The following is a 23,628-nucleotide window of genomic DNA, read 5'->3' on the forward strand; positions in this document are numbered from 1 at the left end:
AACTTAATTATGCATCAAGATGTAAGTCAACATTCTTTTAGATTCTAAAAATCATCAATAATTGATTTTATACTAAATTTCACATTAGTTTATGATGACTCTAAAGTCAAGTTCTACCCTAAATTCTCTACTCTAAACAAGATTATTTTATCATATTATTTTATTCTTTTTACAATTTTATTCTTATAACTAAAAATAACTCAGAAAATCAAAGTAAAGAAAAGGTAAAGAAAGAACATATTTTCTAATTAAAATTTAACCATTTTATTGTGAAGAAAATTGATTTCTTAGTAAGATCAATTAAAAAATATTCCATTTTTCGTAACTAATTCTAGAGAGAGAGTTCCTCAAAAAAAAAAAAAATTCTAGAGAGAGAGTGTGCATGTGTGAACGGATGGGACAAGTGGCTTTTTCCCAACCCATACCATGGGTAATATTGAGAAACTATAAATACTGGCAGTCTATGCACGGGTTGACAACCCATTTTGAGGTGGTTGAGAGGGTTCATAATCAATTTTGCATTTCTTCTTTCTAAATTTTCTTTTTCTAAATCTCACTTCTTCTTCCTCTTTTTTATTTTATTATTTAGCTATCCACTTTAATAATACACCATACACCTTACTCTTCATTTTATAATACATCCTATTAAAATAATCTAAAATCTCTTTTTTATGTAATTTTCTTTTACACAGAATCAATGAGCTACAACTCAAAACTCAGCACCCACCCCAGCCACTTAACAATGTAGCATTTACCCCAACCACTTTACAAAGCAGCACCCACTACAGCCATAGCAACACCATGTCCAAGCTTCAATCAACCACCCACGCCCAAATTGGCGACCTTAGCGCTCAATGAACACTCAAGCTTAGCATTGTTGACTTCTAGCCTACTTGATACGATGCTCACCAACGGGCTCATGAGAGAGAGAGAGAGAGAGAGAGAGTTGAATTTTTTTTTAAAAAAATAGAGAGAGAGAGAGAGAAAAAATGATTTACATAAGCTACAATACTCATGTATCTTTTGAGAGTACTGTAGCTGTGGGTCCTTTTTTGACGATTCCCAGGCCCAATGCTGATAAGGAAGCTTGGGCCACCAAAAGGGGTTAATGGATGTTGGTTGGACTAGGCTTGGCTCACTATGACCGTCTTTAGTCGTTATATGAACCAATTTGTGTACAAGACAACTAAACTCCACAACACACACACACACACACACACATATATATATATATATTGGTTGAGCAAATAATAAGGAACAACAAATACACAATTTAAAGTAAAACAATAAAGGATGATGAATATGGATATTGTATTTCATTAAGTCAAGTCCTAGAGTACATTAGGTCTTACTTTATAAGGATATTCCACAAGGCTCAATAAAACTCAAAAATCACAAATTTAAGCAATTCCACTTAGGCTCTCAAGACTTGCGAAGTTTAAGTCTCTTTGAGTCCAAGTAGCTCCCCAAATATTTGTTATTGGACCTTCTACAATGCCTCTTTTCTTTCAATAAACTTAGCTAATACCTTAAGGAAAACTTAAGACTCTTTTTGGTATTTTTCTCTCTTGATTATTTCTCCGAATCCCCCTTCTCCATCTCAGGCTCACTACTTTTATAGTGTCTGTTGAAGGCTCTTTAAATCAATATTTTATCCCTTGACTCTTCTGGGTACCTAAGCCATTAATTTGTCTGAAATATTGGTGGCTGGTCCTTTCCTTATTTCCTCTTATTTCACCTTTTTGGGAATTGACAGCTAAAAGTTCATCTACTAACTTTCCACTTGTAGGAGCTTCTTTGGGTAAACCCAGACTCCCTTTGAGGTCAATGCTTCTTATTCTTCTTCCAAGGCCTTCAAAGGGACACTTCAAAGGCCTTGAGACCTTGATGTTGACTTCTCACAATTTGACCCTTTTTTTGGAAATGGACGGATTCCTTCTTGAAAATGGTGTGCTTGAAAAGGTTTCTGATCACCTTCCTCTTATTCCACATCCTCTGCCTTACCCAAGGTCCCTTGGTCCTTCTTATTAGGTATTGATCCTGAAGCTATCAACTGTCCTCATTGTTGCCTCTTGGATCCTAAGGACTTGACCTAGATAGGACCTCCTTCATTTCTTGTGCCCTTCTGAAATATGCATGTCTTATTCCCAGACCATCTCTTGAGCTATCCACATCCCATTCAGCATCCTCCATCCCCTCTTGAGGATCTACTCTTTAAGATTGGAGGACCCATGTATGGTCTGGGCCTGGATCCTCTCCTTTCTCAGGCTTATTTGCTCTTTTATTCTTCCTTTTCTTGTTGGGCCTTCTTGGTTCATCATGTCCCCTTTGTCTTATTGGGCCAAGCTTCCCTCCCTTTTAGGGCCCAATCCTTCTCTTCTCTTTCCCACGGGCTGGGCTTTCTTCATGTCCATGGGTCCAGCTCCTCGTCACATTTTGGACCTCAACAGTAGCTTTTTGTAAAAATAAACAGGTGCGGTAGTTATTTTGTTTTATTAGTCATTTTCAAACTCCATTTTGAAGATTTTTTTAAAAAGAAAAAATCAAGTGCAGTTTTAGTCAAATAATAAGAAGATCAAAGACAACAAAACGAGAAATGTATGGAGGAATGGACTTCATCTAGACTAACAAAGGAAAAGACAACCTAGCTCTTCTGGTTAAGACATGGGCTACTGAGTTGCCATGCCTCCTAATATGAGAGAAGGAATAAGTTCTTATTAAACTCGCAATAGACACTGAGTCTTTTACAATATGGCCAATAGAAGATAATGAGAAATCTATTGTAGAGAGAGCCCTCCATACAACTGTTAGGTATTACAATATGGCCATTTTGAAGAGTTGGATGTGCATGTTCTAACTTCTAACCCTTTCAATATAGTAACACTACTTAGGTTTAGATTTTATTAAATTTAAAGTATTATTTTAGGGAGGGTTTATAAGTGTGGGCCAATTAGCCATTTCTATTTTTTATAGTCTCTTTGAGCTAACTTAATTCTTGAAAAAGAGATAAGTGTAACTCCTAAAAATTTAAACTTCAAATTTAACTATATATTATAAAAATAGAAAATAAAAATAAAAATAATGGCTCCATTGGTCCCTAAACAGTTTCATCTTTAACAATATGTTGAATAGAGTTATGAATGAATCGAGTCGTTTATAAACAGTTCAGACTTAACTTGATAAAAAAGTTTGTTTATAAACAACTTAAAAATCCAAGCATAAACCTTAGTTTTAGGTTTGTTTAATAAACAAATCGAGCCAAAGAAAAAAAATGTTCGAATAGGCTTGCCCTTGTGAACAATAGGAGTTGATAAAAAATAAGTCGAGCCTATGCTCGTTTATGGGCTTAGTAAAAAGCTTGATATCATCTTGAAAAATAAACTCATATCTTACTAAATCTTTAATTAATTGGGAGTTGGGATCATTCATCCAAACCGAATGAGCTTGATAATATTTTAATGAGCTTAATGATGTATTTTTGTTGGATGTCAATCTCAAGAGCTTGATATTAAGCTTGAGTTTGAGCTTGATCTTAAGTTTGAGCTTGACTCAAGCTGAGCTAAACAGAACTCAAGTTTTAGGACTTTTTGACGAGCTCAAGTTTGAACATTGTTTGTAGGCTTGGTTCAAGCTTCAGTCAAGTGTGAACAATTTAATTTTTCGATTTTAAACATTCAATACTCAACAATGTTCATCTTGTTACAACCCAATATTTTTGAAGGAGGTATCTACCTATTGATTTTTTTTATTTTTTTTTACATATAGAGAATCTTTCTACTTCAATTATACACGATTTATTGGGGTTGTCGGTCTAGGGATGGCCAAATCCATTAGGTAATGGTTACCTAGCCTGACTCGACCTGACCTAAAACTGCCAGGTATTACTCGATATGTCATGTGGTAAAGGGAATTGGGCTGGATTTTCCCCAAAACCCAAAATTATCTAGTTGAGTTTGGGTATTATCCGAATTTGACCCTTATTATAATAAATTTAAAAAATAAAATTGAAGCTTGAAAAAAAAATACCTAATTGGTTCAAGTTATATATAATCTGATTGCCTTGGAGTGGCATTTGAACCTATAATTTTGATTTTAACCTTTTAACAAATAGACAAATAGTTCGTCCTTTATATGAGAGAGAGAGAGAGAGAGAATCATGACTAAAACTTGAAGCACAAAAATATACCCTGCAACTATCAGTTGACTAAAGTTAGTTAATGGAAAATAAATAAAAATAAATGTGAGCCATGTTACCAATATAGGCTATTTACTATCAATTGATTTTCATAGCATTATGATCCCATTAAAATGATGTTCAAATGCTATATACTGTATATTGATATTTCCTTATTATAGGGTTTGTTTTTAAACGAATCCTTAATTTGGAAATTGTTATTTAGAGATTAAATTCAATAAAAATGTGGTGTAAATCTCAAGTTTTACTTCTCTAATCCCAACATGCCACATCATTGTATTAAATATTAAATAATAGGCATAATCACACTCAATCCATTATAATATCTATTTGAAAATCTAACTTAAATGTGAATTTATTAAAATATTATTATGTGTGATAGGATGTACTGATGTTTAAATAAAAAGCTGATGTGGTAATCTCTTTTTTGATAGTGTAAAACATGAATTTTACATCACATCCTTACCAAATTCGAACACTGTTATTTATACTATCATGTATTTCCAAGATTAACAAGTCAACTATCAAATATATATATATAATCGAAGTCTATGAAGCTCTTACAATTTTTCACGTCAGCACAATATTTAAATAAAATTATTATTTTATTTAAATAAAATTATTTTTATTTAATCCAAACGTAATAAGGAGTGAAACTCTATTTCTTTAACAAGTCCAACTTAAACTCAAACTCATCATTTTTTTTAAACAAAAATATTTTGTTTAATCCAAACTTATGAAGGAGTAAAACTCTATCTCTCTAATAAGTTCAACTTAAACTCAAACTCAAACTCAAACGTTGATATTATTATTATTATTATTATTATTTTCTCTCTACTTCACTAACATGATATTTTATGATAAGGTGCAAACTTATGGCCGTGGATTATTTTTTTGAATGTAACCCAATTTTTTTCTTATATTTTTCTATTTTTTTAGTTATATATATTTTGTTTTGTTTCAATAATTTCTAAATAATGAATCATTTGATTCTTTAATATTTTTTGGTCTTTTAGAAGTTTTAATATCTGAATTTTTGAGTTATTTTTTGCAATATCTGAAATTGTCTGACAAATTTTTTGTAAGTCATGGCTTCTTCATTAAATTGTAATGCAAATTGAAATCATACAAGAGCAAATCATGTAATGGTGTAGTTTTTTAATCAATTTAAGATTTTATAAAATTATTTTAGTCCAGCTCACAAATTAATAAGTTCCTGTGCATAGCACGGATTAGTGACTAGTTTATATTCAAAGTTGTTGCCAAGTGTCCTTCGTGATTTTCCATATATTATTGCACATAATTTTTTTTTTTTTTTTTTTAAAGAAAGCAATACGTAAACATTCAAAGTTGCTAAAAACTAATTAACGTGATTTTAATTTTTAAATTTACCATAACTGTTGACAACTACAGTTTGTTTAGATAGGAACAATTAAAAGGCCCAAAAAGAGAAAGTGAATTTCCATTTAAAACGGAGTCTTATTTGTGGGTCAACTTTTAGTAATAGAATAGTAGTAATTGGCTATCAAGTATTTGATTTTAAATTGAAAAATAAGAAACTAATGTCAATGTAAAATCAACTATGTTCCAGTTAGCTCAACTTATAAATTCTTTTTTGGATTCCAAAAAAAAAAACTTATAAATTCTTTTTAAAAAAAAAAAAAACTTGTAAAATCTTTGATATTTGAATAAGAGATATAAAATTCAATCCCCTTCTAAACTAAAAACTGATTGACAAAAAACCGATTGGTGTCTTGGTCTAATAATAAAGAGTACAATCATTAAAAATAATAATAAAAAAGAACCAAAAATATAAATAAAAAAGGGCAACAACAAAAAAAAAAAACCAGGTTCATGTATCCGTGAGTAAAGATCAAGTGTAAGTATTTAATAATTTTTGGGGATCTGGATATCTATGGGTAAAAGTTTTTGTTCGGATATACCCAACAAACAAACATTGATCGAACAAGTGTAACCCAAATGATCAGCAAGAATTGAAAATAAAGAAAAGTTTAGGAAGCTAATTACCAATGGGCTAAAATCAATGATCACTAACGGTTATTAAACGCAAGACACGACAAGACTTGTGAAACGTGATATAAATAAGACTCAAGTTAACACTAGGCTCTATATTTTAAGATATCAAAGGAGGTTTATAATAGTTATAAACACAAAAATGAGCTCACTCCTAACCAATGTGATATTCACAACAAAAGTCAAAGTGGTTGGAACACACCCACACAAACATCAATGTCCCTAGAGTAGGCTTGTGTTGATTTTACTAATATGTGAGCACACAATAGTATACTATTTTTTTTTAAAGTTTTATCGGGAATTAAAAAAATTTATAACTTTTTTAATTTTCCATAAAATGTTTCTAAAAATAGATGGCTTAACCGTACCCTTATTATTATTATTTTAATAACATCATGATGATTTTTTGCCTTTATTTGCTAATATAAAAATTATAGGCTTTATGGGCATCCACGGAATCCATTACATGGCACAAATGGTAGTGAAAAAATTTCAGGTTTCAGTTTTTGTTTGACCAATACTTACGGTAGTCAATGTGAGATATATTTGAAGAATGATTAGAGGTAGCTAGGGAATGATTGTCCACGGACCGGGCTAGAATATGATAGTCACCAGAAAATAAATTTCTGCATCGCATGCTAAAAATACAAATGATCACAGAACCATTTTGATATTAAATTTCTCCACAAGAGAGCCATTTAGATAAATACATTACACTGTGAATCATGGCTTTACACGACATAAATGTTAATAGTTATCGATGGCTGATAGAAAAACTTTGTGAATTTTTGCACATCAGATCCCTGCCCCTAAATAAAAGAATGATGATTAAAACATAAAAATAAGACAACCTCTACATCTTTTTTTTAAACAGACTCTGCTAAAAAAAGGCCTTATAAAACGCTTCTTGTTTGGTTTACCATGCATTCTTGTGTGGATATGGTCATACTCTTCCCTCCCTCTCTAATGGTGGATCTTCCTCAAGTTTTCGGCTTAACCTCCTTTCGAAACCTCTGTAAATTTTACAAATCTCTTATCAAAAAATGGTCTCGAAGCAAACATTCATCTGCAAATGAGTCCCAAGTTGAGCCCGATTTAGAAGCTCAAAAGGTATGCATTTAGCAAAAGAATTAAAACTTTTACTTTCATAATTCTCAATTTTTGCAAGAATGTCTAATAAGAACAGGTCATAGCACAATACAAAATCCTAAAAGTTACATTTCCTTGGATAAATATTAACTCTCAATTGTATTGACCAAGACATTACCAAAAAAAAAAATTTAATTGTGAAGTAAATCAATATTTAGAGAGATGTTGGTTTTTCTTTTTGTCCCAAAAAAACAAAAATGTTGTATGTTATAATTATCACATGAAAAATATATTCATGCATGGCAAATTTTTTTTTTTTTTTTTTTCTAAATGTCTCTCATGCATTCATGTATCATTTTCCATTGTATCATGTGAACTTTCATTTTCAGGACCATGCAGGTGATAATAGACGAGAGGAAGAATCTATGAATGGAGACCACAATCGTAGACACAAAGGAGAGGGCTTGGGAGGAAATGGCACTCCCACTAGTCATAGGGGTTCCCACAAGCATAGAAGCACTGACAATGGCTTTTCTTCCACACCTTCTCTCTCAAGAAGTTCAAGCCGGAAGAGTAACTCTAACACCCCAATAAAAAGTCATCTGTTTAGAAGCTTGAGCAAGAAAAGCACACAATCAATGCCCTCTCCTGCACATATGGGACGCAAAGGCAAAGACTCAACACCCTCTCCTCCTGTCCTATCAAGAAATACAAGTCGCGGCTCTAACTCCTCACGCATCATGTATTCAAACTCATCTGGGATGTTGAAACCCCCGCCAATCGAGAAGAAGCTCGAGTGCACCCTTGAGGAGTTGTGCTATGGAAGCACCAGGAAGGTCAAGATCACAAGAGAAGTCGTTACAGACACCGGGTTTGTAACCATATATGCTTGTTTATCTATATATTTCTTTTGGATGAATTCAATAATTACAACGAGCGAAGGGAGATTTTAATTCCTTACGTTTCTTTTAGAAATACTAGGAGGTGCTAATTGAAGAGAGAAACCTAGGATAGGAATGGTCTTCAAAAAGTAGTCAAAATTAACCAAACCTTAATTTGTTGAAGTCACACCAAATGTTATGAGATTTCTGAACCTGCAAATTTAGAAGCTTCCTAACCGTCTAGTTTCTGCCCATCAGCCTTCTTAGTTCTTCCATATAACTTATACTTTTGCTTATTTTAAGTTCGATTTTAATCCCCCCCAAATTCAAAAGTTCAATTGATTCCTCAAATATTTAGAAGATGATAATTTAGTTTTTTTTCGTTAATTTTCCATTCAATTTTTTTTTGTTGGCGTAATAGGATGCTTAATAGACTGCTGAAATGGCTAATTTATACATTTGATATTTGTGATATGAGGTAAGTTTGATTTTGATCCCTCAAATATTCAATTTTCGCTTACATGTATGCCCCAATTTTCTTTCTTTTCTTCTTTTTCTTTCTCTCATTTCATTTCAAGGTCTTTCTCCTTTCTCTCTTCCTTCCTTTCTTCTCTAGCTGCAGGCCACATCTCTTATAAGCACCCCAAACCATATTCATTTGCTTCAGGTGGGACTCAATGGCAGGGGATGAATGGGATGTTCCCAAATATATTCCCTTGTTAGGTACCCCTGAATCTGCTCTTAAATGACCTATGGACCATATATGCTCAGCTGGAACTTAGCACCCAATAGCCCCTTACACATATCAATTGATGTGGACCATGTGGTCTCTCTTGTGTCAAGATATCTTTCTTGAAAGCAAAAGTCTGATTGATGATCTTTTATTTAAGGTTGTATTAAATAAAGAAGAATGTGACTAGAGGTTAGAGAAGAATTGATAGAGGAAGTAATTTACCAACTTTTAAATATTCAAGGGAACAAAAACAAATTTATCTTATATTAAGGGATAAAAATATAATGTTTGAGGGATCAAAATCAAAAGTATATTATATTTTAGGGACCGAAAACATAATTTATCTTAATAAATACAATCTTACTTGTCCATTGTGGTAGAAATATAAACAAAATTTTATATTCTTCTAGCTTTCTTTATTAATTTTTTATGTTTATGAGTGAGTTTGGGCCCAAGAGAAGAGGGTATTTTTTATTAAGATTTGAGACCTAAACATCTCCATTAGAAAATCAAAAAGTGTTGGTTGAGTTACATGGTAGGAGGACGGATTCTTCAAGTTCTATCAATATGTTTAGATAATTATTAAGTATATATGTGCAAGTCATTGCTTGAAATAGGTCAAAACTAAATAATAATAAAATTTCTTGGCAGGCAAATAACTCATGAAGAGGAATTGCTATCGATAAAAGTGAAGCCAGGATGGAAAAAAGGAACAAAAATCACATTCGAAGGGATGGGAAACGAGAGACCCGGGGCTCTTCCAGCGGACATAACTTTTGTGATTGCAGAAAAACGACACTCCATGTTTAGAAGAGAAGGCGATGATTTGGAGTTAGTCGTAAGGATCCCCTTAATAAAGGCACTTACAGGCTGCACACTCTCTATCCCTCTATTGGGTGGGGAGAAGATGTCAATGACAATTGATGATATCATATACCCTGGCTATGAAAAGATCATTGCTGGCAAGGGCATGCCAAACCCCAAAGACCATGGAAAGAGAGGAGACATCAAAATTACATTCCTAGTTGACTTTCCAAAAGAACTAACAGATGAACAACGATCTGATATTCTTAGCATTCTACAGGATTCTTGTTGATCAATCATTTATAGTTTTTTACCTATAGGAATCAAGGATCATGTTTGCCTTCATATGTTTTGTTTAAACAGTTATTTTCATGGGATATAGGTTGGTCATCAAGTATACCTCATTGTAAAATATACCTAGAAGCTTGACAATGTAATCATCCAATAAACACTAGATGTTCAGTTTTGCATCTCCCTGAGCCAACCTGGTGTTTGGTTAAAGAATTTGAGCACTTCAATTTGAACTGAATTAGAATTCTGACAACAAAAATGTTCCTTTTATTTTTGGCCCAACAACAGGATTTTGTATCTTGAGAAATTAGTTGTACCAAAAAATTGCAGTTAAAACTTAAAAGTTGTAGAGCCTTGCTTTCCCTCATCTCAAAGCAAAAAGGTTCAGCATGAAGCATTCATACCACTTGGAAATTGTCCACCAAAAAAAAAAAAAAAAAAAGAGGCCACAATGGGTTGGACTTTTTCCATATGATATAAATCACAATATTAAATTCAAGTTGACCAGGTCAAAGAAATTCCCGAGAACATTTTTGGAAGAAGAAACAAATTATGTGTGGAAACTGGAGAAAGGATCCACACTAGGGCCTAGCCCTCTGAGTTGCGGAAATTATATTTATTTTTAGATAGATTAAGGCCTAATTCAATATGAAACTTGACACTCCCTCCATAGATCAGCCGCAGTTCAGACCTCTCGTAACTTAAAATCCTGGCTCCGCATTGCAAGTGAGAGAGAGAGAGAGTGTGTTCTGCATTTTAACATTGAAGACCTCTCAAATTAATACGACTCTACTGGCAAGATTTTTATTTTATGAGCATTGGTAAGCACGTTTTGGTGGTCATAACTCCGAACCTATAATAATAGCTGAGAACTGGAACAGATAATCTAAAAAGAGAGCGACACTTCGAACTATCACCGAATATTTTTCAAACTACTCGCTTCAACTACGATCTTGGAAGTCCATTTTCATGATATTCCATCCGATCAAATATTTACATCAAATTTACAAAATTAAATCAAGAAAAAAGTAAAAACATATGATTAATACTCTTTGTTTTGGATGATTATTTGATACAACTTTTTCATGATATTTTCTACATCAACCCAACCCCACTAACAAGAAAATCACGTTCCTATAAAGAAATCAAAAAGTACTGAATATTTTCATGTCATAATCAATCAATCTTGGACAAATTAAAAAAGGGAAAAAAAAAATTATTTGAACTGAATTGAGTACCTTCAAAATACAAAGAAAGACAGAACGAAACGTACGTTAAGCAAAGCCGCATCAATTATCTTTTAATTCTTTGACAATCCGATCAGTGCACAGATCACACCAAGTATGCTACCACTCATTAGAGCCTTCATAAATGCTAGCTTCCCTTTTGTGTATGGTGGGTACCTCACAGGTGCATCGCCTGCAAAACTTCGATACAAAACTCCCTTCTTATGGCTAAAAGCATCAAAAGAGAATTTCCCATGGTAGGCACCCATTCCACTCTCCTGAACTCCTCCAAATGGAAGAGTGTCAACCGCAAGCTGCACCATCAAATAAGTATTTATGTGTTCAGGTCCTAAAGATATTTGGAAAATGCAATGAAGTTTATCTGTACATATAAGAACACCACATGTTTCTACTTGATAATTGACATGTATGCCAATGTTGATTTTGACTAAGACAACCAGAAATATTATGGGGAAATGACCCATGACATATATAAGCTCAAACCTTGCATCTCAATCTTGAGAGGCACATCAGTATCCACATGTGGCCCTAAATGACAAATTAAAGTGACTTGTTTCTATTGCAATTCAAACCTAAAACTCAAAGAAATCCACATTTTTCTTTGACACTGTTTAGGAGACTAAGACAAGACAATTCTATCTTCTTCTTTTTTTTCCTTTTTTACTCTTCACTTTTGCAAGATGTGACCAATGGGCAATGGCCAAGCCCCACCACATATCTTTCAGGTCACGATACTACTCTTTTATATCAGGCAATAGTATAAAAAAAACATACAAGTCTTCCTTAATTGCTCTATATTTATTTTCCTCAAATTTTGTTAATCTCCTTATTGCTAAAATTTTTATTGATTTCCTTTTGTTTAAGGGGGGAATATATACACACACACACACACACATATATAATTCTTAATTCTCATTCATATTTGATTTCATTCAAAATAACGTTATTACTTCAATATATCAAGCTAAATTCATGATTTGTTAAATTTAATCATATTAAATCTAACTAATATTACCAAGAACTAGGATGATTTACTATTAATCCTTGTTATAATTTGGTTGCTTATATTGAAAAGAAAATTGCTACAAAGATGTTGACAATTTAGAAAGCAAAACATCTTAGGATTCTACTGCAGAGACTTCCAACTCCCCAAAAATGTCATAAGAATCTCTAAGTACAATTTTTTTTGTATATAATTTGGTCGCTAATATTGAAAAGAAAATTGCTACAAAGTTTAGTACAAATTTGATACTTTATTATTTTAGTTCTCTAGAATAGTATTACATAGCCACAGTTTTTTAACTAGAGATTTTAGTTTTCATATTTTCATTTCCTTTTATACCAACATAATTCCTCCATGATCATTTATCAAAGATAAGTAAAAAGTATATAATACCTTTTACCTAAGTTTCTCACATATTTATGAAATTTGATATACACTTTTTGTTATAACTTAAATCTGCTGATTTATAAATACTTTATTTAAATCTTGAGCTATGTTTATAAATTTTTCATTCTATTATATATAACATAATATATAGTATGTAAAAAAAAATTAATCTAATATTTTAAACCCCCCACCCCCACCCCCCCCCCAAAAACAAAGGCTCTGCCAATGACTAAAGTTTCTATATCTTTCTACTATGCAACTTTTCTCTTCCTCATCCATGTGTTTTTTTTTTTTTACTGAAAAGTGAAAAATCAATTGAGGTGTAATGATTAGTGAAGATCTGCCAATACTTCTTGGCCTTCCAAAAAGACACAAGACACTCACCCAAAGAATTTCTTGAATTAAAAACCATTTTCAACACAACTTTTTTTAGCAAAACCTACATTAGGCACAATGGAGATTATCTTTAAAAATGTTCAACGTAGGTATGCAACCACTGAGACCTAATGAAGTAACAATTTCACAAGAAATCTATGTCCAGCAGCAGGCCTGAGGTTTCACATTAACTAATCACTGACAATATCACTTCTTCTTTATGTATATGTGCATGGAAAATTGTGCATGCAAGTGTTTGCAGCTAGATTATAAAAGTTAAAAGAAATAAGAATTACATGTATAACAGTGTCATTGATGACCAATCCCCCTGCAGAGACAGCCATCACAAACTGCTCCTTGAGCTTCTTGTTGTCGGTAAATAAATATGCAGCAAGGGGCTTTGTTCCAGAATTTATAACATCAAAGCTGCTTTCAACTTTTTCAACCTGTTCCAAGCAAAATATATATATATCATTCTTGAACTCACCATATTTCATAAAGAGAAGTTCAGAGAAAGCTTACTGAGTTCAAATACCTACTCATTAGTAAATTACTACAATGACTGATCTCTGCCTTTTATTAATGCTATTATTACATTAGAAATGCAAAAACAGATTGCTTCCACATAAATCAGCTAACTTTAAGAACACGGCGTATGCAGCTTAAACTATTTTCATTAACTAACCCTTCTGGGACGACAGTTATGACACTGTCACATTTTCTATTATCTTAGAAGAAACTACTAGTTTAGAAGAGGGGGCAATGCTCTGAATTCGAAATCAAATAATGTTGGTCATACATAAAGTCAATTATGTTACTCCTGTCCAGCTTGAAGAGAAGCACATGCACTATTATTGCAAGAGTTACTTGAAATTAAGTTCAATTCTTCAGGATTTCTTTTTCTTTTTCTTTTTATTGGTTAAATTCTATGCTTCAATATTTCTTTAAAATGCATCCTAAAGAAACAACAGATCTTTGAGCCATATCTCAATGTAATCAATTATCTTGGTTCCTACCGTGAAAATGGGTAGCAAGGGTCCAAAAATCTCTTCATTCATTATCAAAGAGTCCTGTGGGACATCCAGCAAGATGGTGGGAGCAATCTTCCTGTGATTGGAGGAAAGAAGCATCAACAGTATGAAAGGCCCATTGCACTTAGCAAAACTATACTAATGAAACAACAGGAATATACACACTGCCACTCACAAGTTTGCTTTATCCCTTTCACCTCCATGGACAATCTTGCCAGAAACCTTATCCTCATCCAAGAGCTTGGTCAAGCGATCAAAGTGGTTTAAGTTCACAATGCGGGACAGGTCTTTTGACTCCAATTGATTCTTCCCATAAAAACCCTCCAGCTCATGTTTCAATGCATCTACCTGGAAAATTAGAGGCATTAGAGGAAAACTAAATATGTACAAACCAATAAAGTAGTGTATCTAATGGCATATGTTGGCAAAATTACCAACTTCAGAGCTACATCTTTTGTTGTTAAAATGTAATCGACAGCAACACAGGTTTGTCCACTATTACATCCCCACTTACCCGCAACTATCCTTCTAGCTGCAACCTAGGAAAGACAAATACAAATAAGTTAGTATGTGAAAAACAAAATGGCAGTCAAGTTGCCATTATTAACAGTGAGGATAATGGATATGAAAAAAATCAGGCTATTCAAGAATTAATAACGCTTTACTTTTAAATTGATGATCGAGTCAACAACAGCTGGGCATTTTCCTCCAAGTTCTAAAAGAACTGGTGTAAGGTGCTTTGCAGCAGCTGCCATCACAATCCGTCCAACTCTACCATTGCCTGCAAAATCAAGGATTACTTGAGTAGAAGTACAAAAGGATTCACACCATTCAACATTCAGAACCTAAACCATCCAAAAAATAAAAACTTTTAGCTGCAAAAGGTTTCTTCCACTGGAAAATAGTGAACTTCATTTCCCATGACAACACAATGATTATCCTAAACGTGCTACAAAAGTTTATTTGAGACACACTTGAGGTGTCATTCTCTTCTCTTTTTTCTTTTTTGTTAAGTAATTGTACCATCAAAAGTGGGCAAAATTTAGTCAGATAGATTTCATCCTTGCTCAAAAAACTGATAGTAGATGTTGTAAAGATTTTAAGTGATGCCAAATGAGAGCTAACCACTCTACATAAATTGGTGGTATCATATATTTGTAAAGATGGAAAATAAGAGATATTAAACAAAGAAACCCAATAAATAGTTGATGTGGTTTGAATGGAGATAAATGATGTGTTTAAAAATAAAATGTTCAAAGAAGGAAAATAGGATCTATACGAATACATTAATAAGATGTGGAATGAAATGGCTAGTTGTAATAAAAGTGTAGCTAAAGAAGTAGTTGGAGAATCTGAAGGATGTGGGCAACTAACTAAGAAGACTTGGTGGTGCAATAAGGAGGTTCAAGCAACAGTTAACTTAAAGAGAGAAAGTGGCTAGTTGTAGTTGTAGACACAACGCCACTTATGAATCAAGTGACAGAGGGAAGCCAAAAAAGTTGTCCAAGAGGCTAAATTTTAGACTTATGATGAATTATATGGCAAGTTGGGGACATAGAATGGAGAAAATAATATTTAGAAACATGCTGAGACAAATAACTAAAAGAGAGAGAGAGACTTGAACTGAATCAAATGCATTAAAGATGAAGATCAAATAGTTTTAGTAACGGAAGAGGAGATTACAGAGAGATTGAAAAGTTATCTTTATTAGATAAACTTTTTAATTGAAGCAATACAGGAGATTGAAGTGAATTGAGAAACCCAATGGAGGATAGAAACCATAATAAGCTTATTCCAAGAATTAGGATGACAGAGGTACAACATTGGTAAAAGCATCAAGCGCACAGTTTTTAAATATAATACATCATAACTTCTAATAGAAATATTTGTAAGATATTAAAAATAATAATAACTCAAAATTTACCGCTTAGGTAAGTGCAATTCTATAATGTGTGCAAGTTCAAATTTTACCTAAGTTATTTCAATTCTTAAAATTTTTATAGTAAATTGAAAACAATTATCAATGGTCAATATCATAATAATCTAGTCATAGAATGTTTAAACATAACATTTTATATAATTTCTTGTGCTTTATAAAAAGTAAATAATCATGATAGTTATGATCAAATGATTGTAAAAGTCAAAGACGAAAAAGCAAAAGGATTGTAAATTAACCTTGTTCATATCTCAAGACATATAATAAAAAATAAAAATTGTGTAATACAACACCCCAAGGATAGTGGTTGTTTAGTAAATCATTGGTCCGTGTCATTTTTTTAAAATCAAGCAATTAATTTTGATGATCCATATCTTTTTTAGCAATAAAATAAAAAAGTGTGCCTAGGCATGCTTTGTGCTTCTTCAAAAAGCTCCAAAAAAGCATGCCTAAAGCGAGCTTCATTAAATGAGCTTTTATTTTTGGCTTATCGAAGTGTTGAGAGCTTGGGGCTTCAAGCTTTGAGTTTAAGCGTGCATAAAGCTCGCTTTTAACAACATTGCCGAGGTAGATGACACATTGAGGATGAAAACAAGGAAAGTCTTGAGACATTATGAAATTCCCATTTAAGTTTGGAAGTGTTTGGGTGATGTGGGAGTATGATGGTTAAAAAGATTTTTTTTATTATTATTATAAGAATTTAAGTGTTAACATAATGCCTAATGAGTGAGGAGGAACACTCTAATACTTTTTTACAAGAACAAGGGAGATGTTCAAAAATGTACAAATTACTGTGGAATAAAGTTTTGAGTCTACTATGAAACTTCAGGAGAGAGTGATTGAATATAGGTAAAGACACCAAACAACAATATTGGAGAATCAATTTGGTTTCAATGTTTCATGTCAGGTAGATCTACATTGGAAGTTATTTTAAGTTATTCTCTTACTTAAACATCTAATGGAAATATATAGAGGACCCCCGTAAAGCTTTCCCTATGGTTTTTATTGACCTAGAGAAAGTAGGGCACCTAAGTGGTGGGTTTTTTTTTTTTTTTTTTTTAAATTGAGTTGCCCTAAAGTATATTAAGCTAATTAAAAATATGAATCACAGAGATGTAACTAGTGTAAAAATAAGTTGAGGCATCACAAGTGAGTTTCCTATCACTATAGTTTGCATCAAGGATTAACATTAAGTCCAAATATCTTTGCACTAATAACAGATGAGCTCAAAAGATAGACTCAATATGAAGCTCCTTGGTGTATGCTTTTTGTAGAAATATAATTTTAGTGGATGAAACTAGACATGTAATTAATGTCAAGTTAAAATTTTTTGGAGAGATGATTTAGTGTTTATAGGCTTTCCATTAAGTAGGATAAAACAAAGTACATGAGATGCAAGTCTAGTAAAAGTAGAAACAAAGATGAAAGTGTTGTAAAATTTGATGGTTAAGAGATACCAAAGAGAGAAAGCTTTTGGTATCTTGGATCAATAATTCATAAGGATTGAGAGATTGAAAATGACGTAAGTCATAGGACAAGAGCAAGGTGGGTGAAAAAGATAAAGTTAAGAAACACGTATGGAATATTGTGTGATCAAAGAATACTTATTAAGTTAAAAGGGAAAACTTTATGAGATCACTATAGCCTAGCTATGCAATATGGTACTGAATATTTGGTTGTTAAGAAGCAACATATTCATAAAATAAGTGTAACTGACATGAAAATGTTAAGATAGATAAGTAGGAATAGAACGAAATATAGAATTCAAGATGAGAAAATTCACTTAAAGATAAGGATGATCCTATTGATGAAAAATGGAAAGAAAGTTGTTTCAAATAGTTTGGTCATGTGCAAAGGAGAGAGAGATTACTACACCAGTGAGGAAAAGTGATTTGGGTCAAGTTGAATGAATGAATGAAAATATGTAGAGGAAGACCTAAAATAGTATTAGTAGAGGTAGTAGAAAATGATATGTCAATTAAAGAAATAACTGAGAATATAACTTCATATTGAATAGAATGGCCAAAATATATATATATATATGGTCAAGTCAGATGCACTGACACAGATACGGATTCAAGTACAATACAATGAAACGAGCAATATTTGAAAAATTATAACATAATACGGCAGATAGGACACTGTTACAACACAAATACAACACCCTAAATGAAGTGTTTATGCTTCCTACCATGATTAGTATGCTAAGAACTCATAACCGATCCCAAAATGTTGGGACTGAGGCATGTTTTTTGTTGCTTTGTTAAGTGATTGTCATACAATAAGCCTAACAGTTAGAGATTGGTAAATCAATAGCACTTATAAGCATAGCAACACCACCAAAAATGAAAAAGAAAACATACAGGATGGTTGGTTTACACCACATCCATACTACAATAGTTCAAGATCAGCCTGCCCCAATTAATTTTTTTTTGATAAATAGACTGCCCCAATTAATTAAACATTCATAAGGAGTTCCTCTACCCCAAATACAAGTTGTTGACCTTAGCCATTAATGATTACAATATATTATGTCTGAAAAGTAAATTAAAAGAGCAGAATCACTGCACCAAATATTCTATTTAGACAACACATCATCTCCTTATCAAATAGCATCCCTGCAAAGAAATTATTCAAACTACCTTCTCTTAAGAGAAAATATGCCCTTTAACCCACCAAGTGAAACTAAAACTCCCACCAATTTCCAACCTCCATATAAAAAGTCTCTACATATTTAATCAACTCTTCACTGGGGAAGGAACAGTGAAGATTGACATTAGACATGTAGCCAGAGAAGGTATTCATAATAGAAGCTAATCAAGCTATTTTACCACCCTCAAACAAATGGACCAATTAAACCCTGCCAATTTTTCTTGGAATGAAAATTTCTAAAATAAACACTGCCTTGGTTTGCAAGCCATATAAGATGGAGAAATCTACAGAGTAAGCATCCCAGTATAAATTCTAGAGGGCTAGCCTCATCAATTCATCTATCAGCACAATCTCACTCTTCCCTAAACTACCCATACTTGCTGAAACAGCCTTAAAACCCTGTAGAACACATTAAAGGCTTTAGAGTTGATCCCTCAACAAAAGCATGTGCCATTTGGTAATAATAATTAACGTACCTCCTTATCTCTCACCTGTGTCAATCTCAAAGCTAACACCTTTACTACATTAGCTGCTTTTCGGTTATAGGCAATAGATATTCCATCACCATCTTTAAGTATTTTTTGTTCCTAAAATTTTCAGGGTTCATCATGTACTTGCATTCATGCACACACATAGAGAGTTGTCCATATTAGGGTGGGTAATATGAGTTTATTCAACCATGCCAGCAAGTCAGCGTTTTAATCTTTTTCACCTTTTTTCCACCCCATGCCCACAACAGCTTCAACCAGCACTAACTCAAATATTCCCAATAGTGGTTTGGTAGTTGCACATTAAACATCCAAACCATTACCAATCCATGCTCCCTTAATCCAAACGTTTATCTAAACCAGAAGCATAAAGAATCAAATTTGAGGTGGACTCCAAAACATCCTGTAACATGAGGTATTCATAACCAAAGGGTTGGCTTCAAACTTCAAAAAAATTGCAACCTTGGGCTAAAAAAGTTCATTTTCACTCTTGCATTAAAAAAAAATATATTTTTTCCATCATTATGTACTCTTTTAAGATCCATATAATGCACACACAAGGAGAATACTGCAAAATAATTTTTATATAAAGAAATATCAATTGATCAAAGTATTCAAGATTTTAAGATTATTCTAGAAGAAAAAGGCAAATGAATGACAAATGACTAAGAACCTGTATAACATATTTTGTCCCACTTTTGCTCAAGTAGTGCAGATGTTTCAGCAACAGCCCCCTCAACAACCCTTATCAAAGTGTTATCCAAATATTCTCCAACTAATTTTGCAAGCAATGACGATGTGGCTGGAGCAACTTCTGATGGTTTTAAAACAACTGCATTACCAGCTGCAAGAGCTCCAACAACTGGATCTATTGACAACACTGGAAAAGATAAAACAATAATTATTACCATCAAATGGAGAAATTTAGACTGACAAATAATTTGTATGTTCAGCTCTGAAATTTATAAAAAATGCTAACAAGGATTGAACATACAGAAAGGATAATTCCATGGTGAAATGACCAAAACAACACCCAGAGGTTCTGACACTATTTCAGCTGATGAAGGAAATGAGGTTAATGAAGTTTTAACCTGAAGTAGAGGCAAAAAATAAATAAATAAATAACCCCGAATAATCAGTGTCATGAAAATATTGTACATATAAAATTTCATTCAGTGGTCAGGATCTGAAAAAAAATTACCTTTTCTGGCTTCATCCATTGTTTTAGTTTCTTAATTGCCAATGTGCATGCATTCTTTAACATAGATATCTGCATAAGAAGCCAAAGAAATCGTATTTAGAGGAAAGGCGATTTATTTCCTACAGAATTTCAATACAATACAATATATATATAATGCACAAGAACCATAAGAAGGCTAAATAATTCTTATTTTCCTATTTAAAATACTAATTGGTCCCTCAAAGATATTTATTAAATTGGCAACAGAAAACCAAAAAAAGATCTGCTACTCTGTTACATAACAATGATAGACTCACAGACTATTTGCCCCAAAAAAATGATACACACAGAGATAGGCAGGCATCCAAACACATCACTAAGTAAAAATGTTTACAATGACAGTAGTGATTCCCAGCATATAAAAAAAATGTCATGACAATGAATTATTTAGTTCTCTGGGTTATATCTTCAGTAAGTTTTTTCTATAACCTTGACAATGCAAATGGAAAATGTCATCTTTAACCTCAATACCGATTGCAAACTTATCAACTCTAGTGTAAAAGAAATGATGAATTCTATAGGGGTTCCTAAACTCAAAAGGTTATAGAGCTACTTGGAATTCTTGTTTAAATTGAACATGCATAACCCTAAAACCAAAAATTGAACACATCTTTTCAAAACATTGACTCAAAGTGGCTGCAATTTCAAATGGTAAAGCAATATATTCTTCAACTGTTCCTGAAACTTCCATATTTTAACCAACTCTGTTCTAGTGAATTTGCCAACTCCAAATTTTGAAATGGGCCCCCAACTTTCTATGTGATTCCCTAATTAATTACAAATGACTCTTAGCATGAAAAACCATTTGACTTCTTTTTGCAACAGGCATAGCTTCCCCATTCCCTAATTCACTCATCTATTCCCAAACTAGCACTCACAACTTCTAAAGCAATGGGTCTAAGTATTCGTCTTGTATCAAACTTCAATCTTGTCTCCAAGTTATAATATTTTGAGATCATTTTCATAGTTTTTTTTTTTTTTTGATAAGTTACAAAATTTATTAGTACCAGAAAAACATCCTTGTACACCGGCAGTGTACATAGGGAGGAGTACAATCAATCTCTCAAATTACAGCGCTCAAGCATATCTAATAAAGAATGGAGGGGAGGAGATATTCATAGGTATGACATGACTAAAGAGTTTTATAGAATATTCTTGTGACAATGAATATGGAAACCCAAGACCTTTCCACTTGCCCCAAGCCACATATCAGTATCTCTTTCAAGCTGGATTGAAAGGATTGCCAACTAAAAAGTCGTGGGAAGCTTTTCATGTGTGCCATTAATGCTCCTAAGTCCTACCACCCCACCCATACCTGTAACCATTTCACGTGTGAAGCCAAGTCCTATCAATTTCACAAGAATGACCCCCTAATCCCATTTTGTCTAGGCCCTTAAAGTTATAGATTTAAAGAACACACCTATCAAATTTATATCAAAAGTGAAGACTGAAGAATCATACAAGTCCAAACAAAAAAACAGAAGGGAATTCGTAGCTGATAACAAATCAATGTAAGTAAGAATTAGAACCCCTTAAACTGAACATGTGGGTCATGCTAAAAAGTTATAAATAAAAAAAACTAAAAAAAAAAAAAACCCAGAATGTTAAATCAATATCAGAATGATAGAAAGAAACATGTCCTCCACTTGAAATTTTGACAGCTGCCAGTTCCAATCAGTACTAAAAATTCTACAATCATTTTTATAGACTTATTGCAGACCTAACATCATTAAATTTTCTTACAGATGAACATAACCTTAAAAAATATATATATAAAAAATCCAAATTTTAAAGTAAGTCTGCAACGAAAATCAATAAATAAATAAAAAATCCCAGTTGACAAAAATCAATATCAAAAGACACAACAAAACAACATAGTAAAAGCAGAATCCAAACTCAACCACAAACAATAAACAGAGGAAACATAAAACGAACAGGGCATTCATGGAATCATGCAACAACCTCGTAGATTGAGGACTCGAGCTCGGGCTTGGTGAGGTCAGAGTGAAGAGCTTTGACGATATCTTGTTCACGATCCTCAGACATCTTCAAAATGTTTTTCAACTGCGTCACTCTCCACTCATAGCTCCGAGTCTTACCACTCAGAAACTCACCTCTCAGCTCCTTCACCATCGACGACGCTGCTTCCGAGTCAAACACCTTCGTTTCTTTCTCCACAGACCCCATTTCCAATTCCTCTCTCTCTCTCTCTCTCTCTCTCTCAGATTTTTTATCTTCTTTTTTTTTTGTGGCTGTGTATATCAAAGTATACGTTATGTGTTGTGGCGATAATGGATGGAGAAAGAGAAAGCTGGATGTGAATGTGAATGTGAATGTGAGATAAAATTTAAAAAATAAGCAAACGAAAACAAAAGCTTTTAGAATTCGAATAATTTGAGTGGCAGAAAGAGAGAGAGAGAGAGAGGCTGAACTATTTATACAGAGTAGTTTTTTACCTTTTGTGGAGTGCGTGTTTTTGACGTAATGTGCACAAGCGCGTTGGGTATGTGCAGGGTGGTTCTTTACTTGTGCTTGTAGCCTTCCTGGTTGATTGGGTATTTGGTCATGGCAAACTTTGAACTGTGTTTGGATGTCATTTTCAAGATGGCAATGGATTTGAGTATTATTGGTTTTCATAATTATTTGGATAACTTTTCTTTTTTTGATATTTTTTAACTCTTTCTTATAAAATATGTTTTTGGCATTATCTGTACTATTTCCTTCTTAGCTCTTTGAGTCTTGGACCTTACTACATTAACATGGTCATGTTAGCTCAAAAATATACATTAGATGGTCATGTTGAGCCTTGATTGCTTGAGGATGCCAAAACAAGAAGATAAAAAAAAAAAAAAACTATTCAAAATGTGTTGTAATTGCCTATAAGAGGACATTCACTTCACACGACCAAGAGCATTATAGCACAATTGGCACATTTTAGTATTTTCAAAACTAGCATCTAGCACTCAAATCTCCCACCCTTCAACTATCAATGTATCAACAAACAAAGACTAATATATCATTTGTTTTCCTATTTAACTAGCTTATAACCTTTATCAATATATCTATAAAAGCTTAGGCCTTGTTTGGTTAGAGAATTTTCATCACTCAGTTTTCGTCACTCATCACTTAAAATACCTCAATTTCTTCAAACACACAACATTGGCACTCATCACTCAATGACTTTGTTTCCACAAAAAAAAAATCAAACTTTGCGGCCAACAGCATTGTTTCAAAAAAAAAAA

The 23,628-nt window shown here is 32.9% G+C and overlaps 2 protein-coding genes across 2 annotated transcripts; one reads left to right on the top strand and one right to left on the bottom strand.

Annotated features, from left to right (window-relative positions):
- The first annotated feature begins 7,036 nt into the window (after nt 1-7,036).
- Nucleotides 7,037-10,096, top strand: LOC142618386 (uncharacterized). Its single transcript, XM_075791304.1, has 3 exons — nt 7,037-7,339; nt 7,708-8,189; nt 9,584-10,096. The coding sequence occupies exons 1-3, from the start codon at nt 7,151-7,153 to the stop codon at nt 10,026-10,028; spliced, it is 1,116 nt and encodes a 371-aa protein (XP_075647419.1). The 5' UTR covers nt 7,037-7,150; the 3' UTR covers nt 10,029-10,096.
- Nucleotides 10,097-11,039: 943 nt separating this feature from the next.
- LOC142619800 (aldehyde dehydrogenase family 3 member H1) lies at nt 11,040-22,795 on the bottom strand. Its single transcript, XM_075793086.1, has 10 exons — nt 22,349-22,795; nt 20,348-20,416; nt 20,141-20,237; nt 19,820-20,026; nt 14,736-14,851; nt 14,505-14,609; nt 14,246-14,418; nt 14,056-14,146; nt 13,336-13,485; nt 11,040-11,567 (listed from the first exon to the last, which is right to left on the bottom strand). Exons 1-10 carry the CDS (start codon nt 22,571-22,573, stop codon nt 11,328-11,330), a joined length of 1,473 nt encoding a protein of 490 aa, XP_075649201.1. The 5' UTR covers nt 22,574-22,795; the 3' UTR covers nt 11,040-11,327.
- Nucleotides 22,796-23,628: the final 833 nt, after the last annotated feature.

This window comes from Castanea sativa, chromosome 12, assembly GCF_040712315.1.
Source record: "Castanea sativa cultivar Marrone di Chiusa Pesio chromosome 12, ASM4071231v1".
NCBI lineage: Eukaryota > Viridiplantae > Streptophyta > Magnoliopsida > Fagales > Fagaceae > Castanea > Castanea sativa.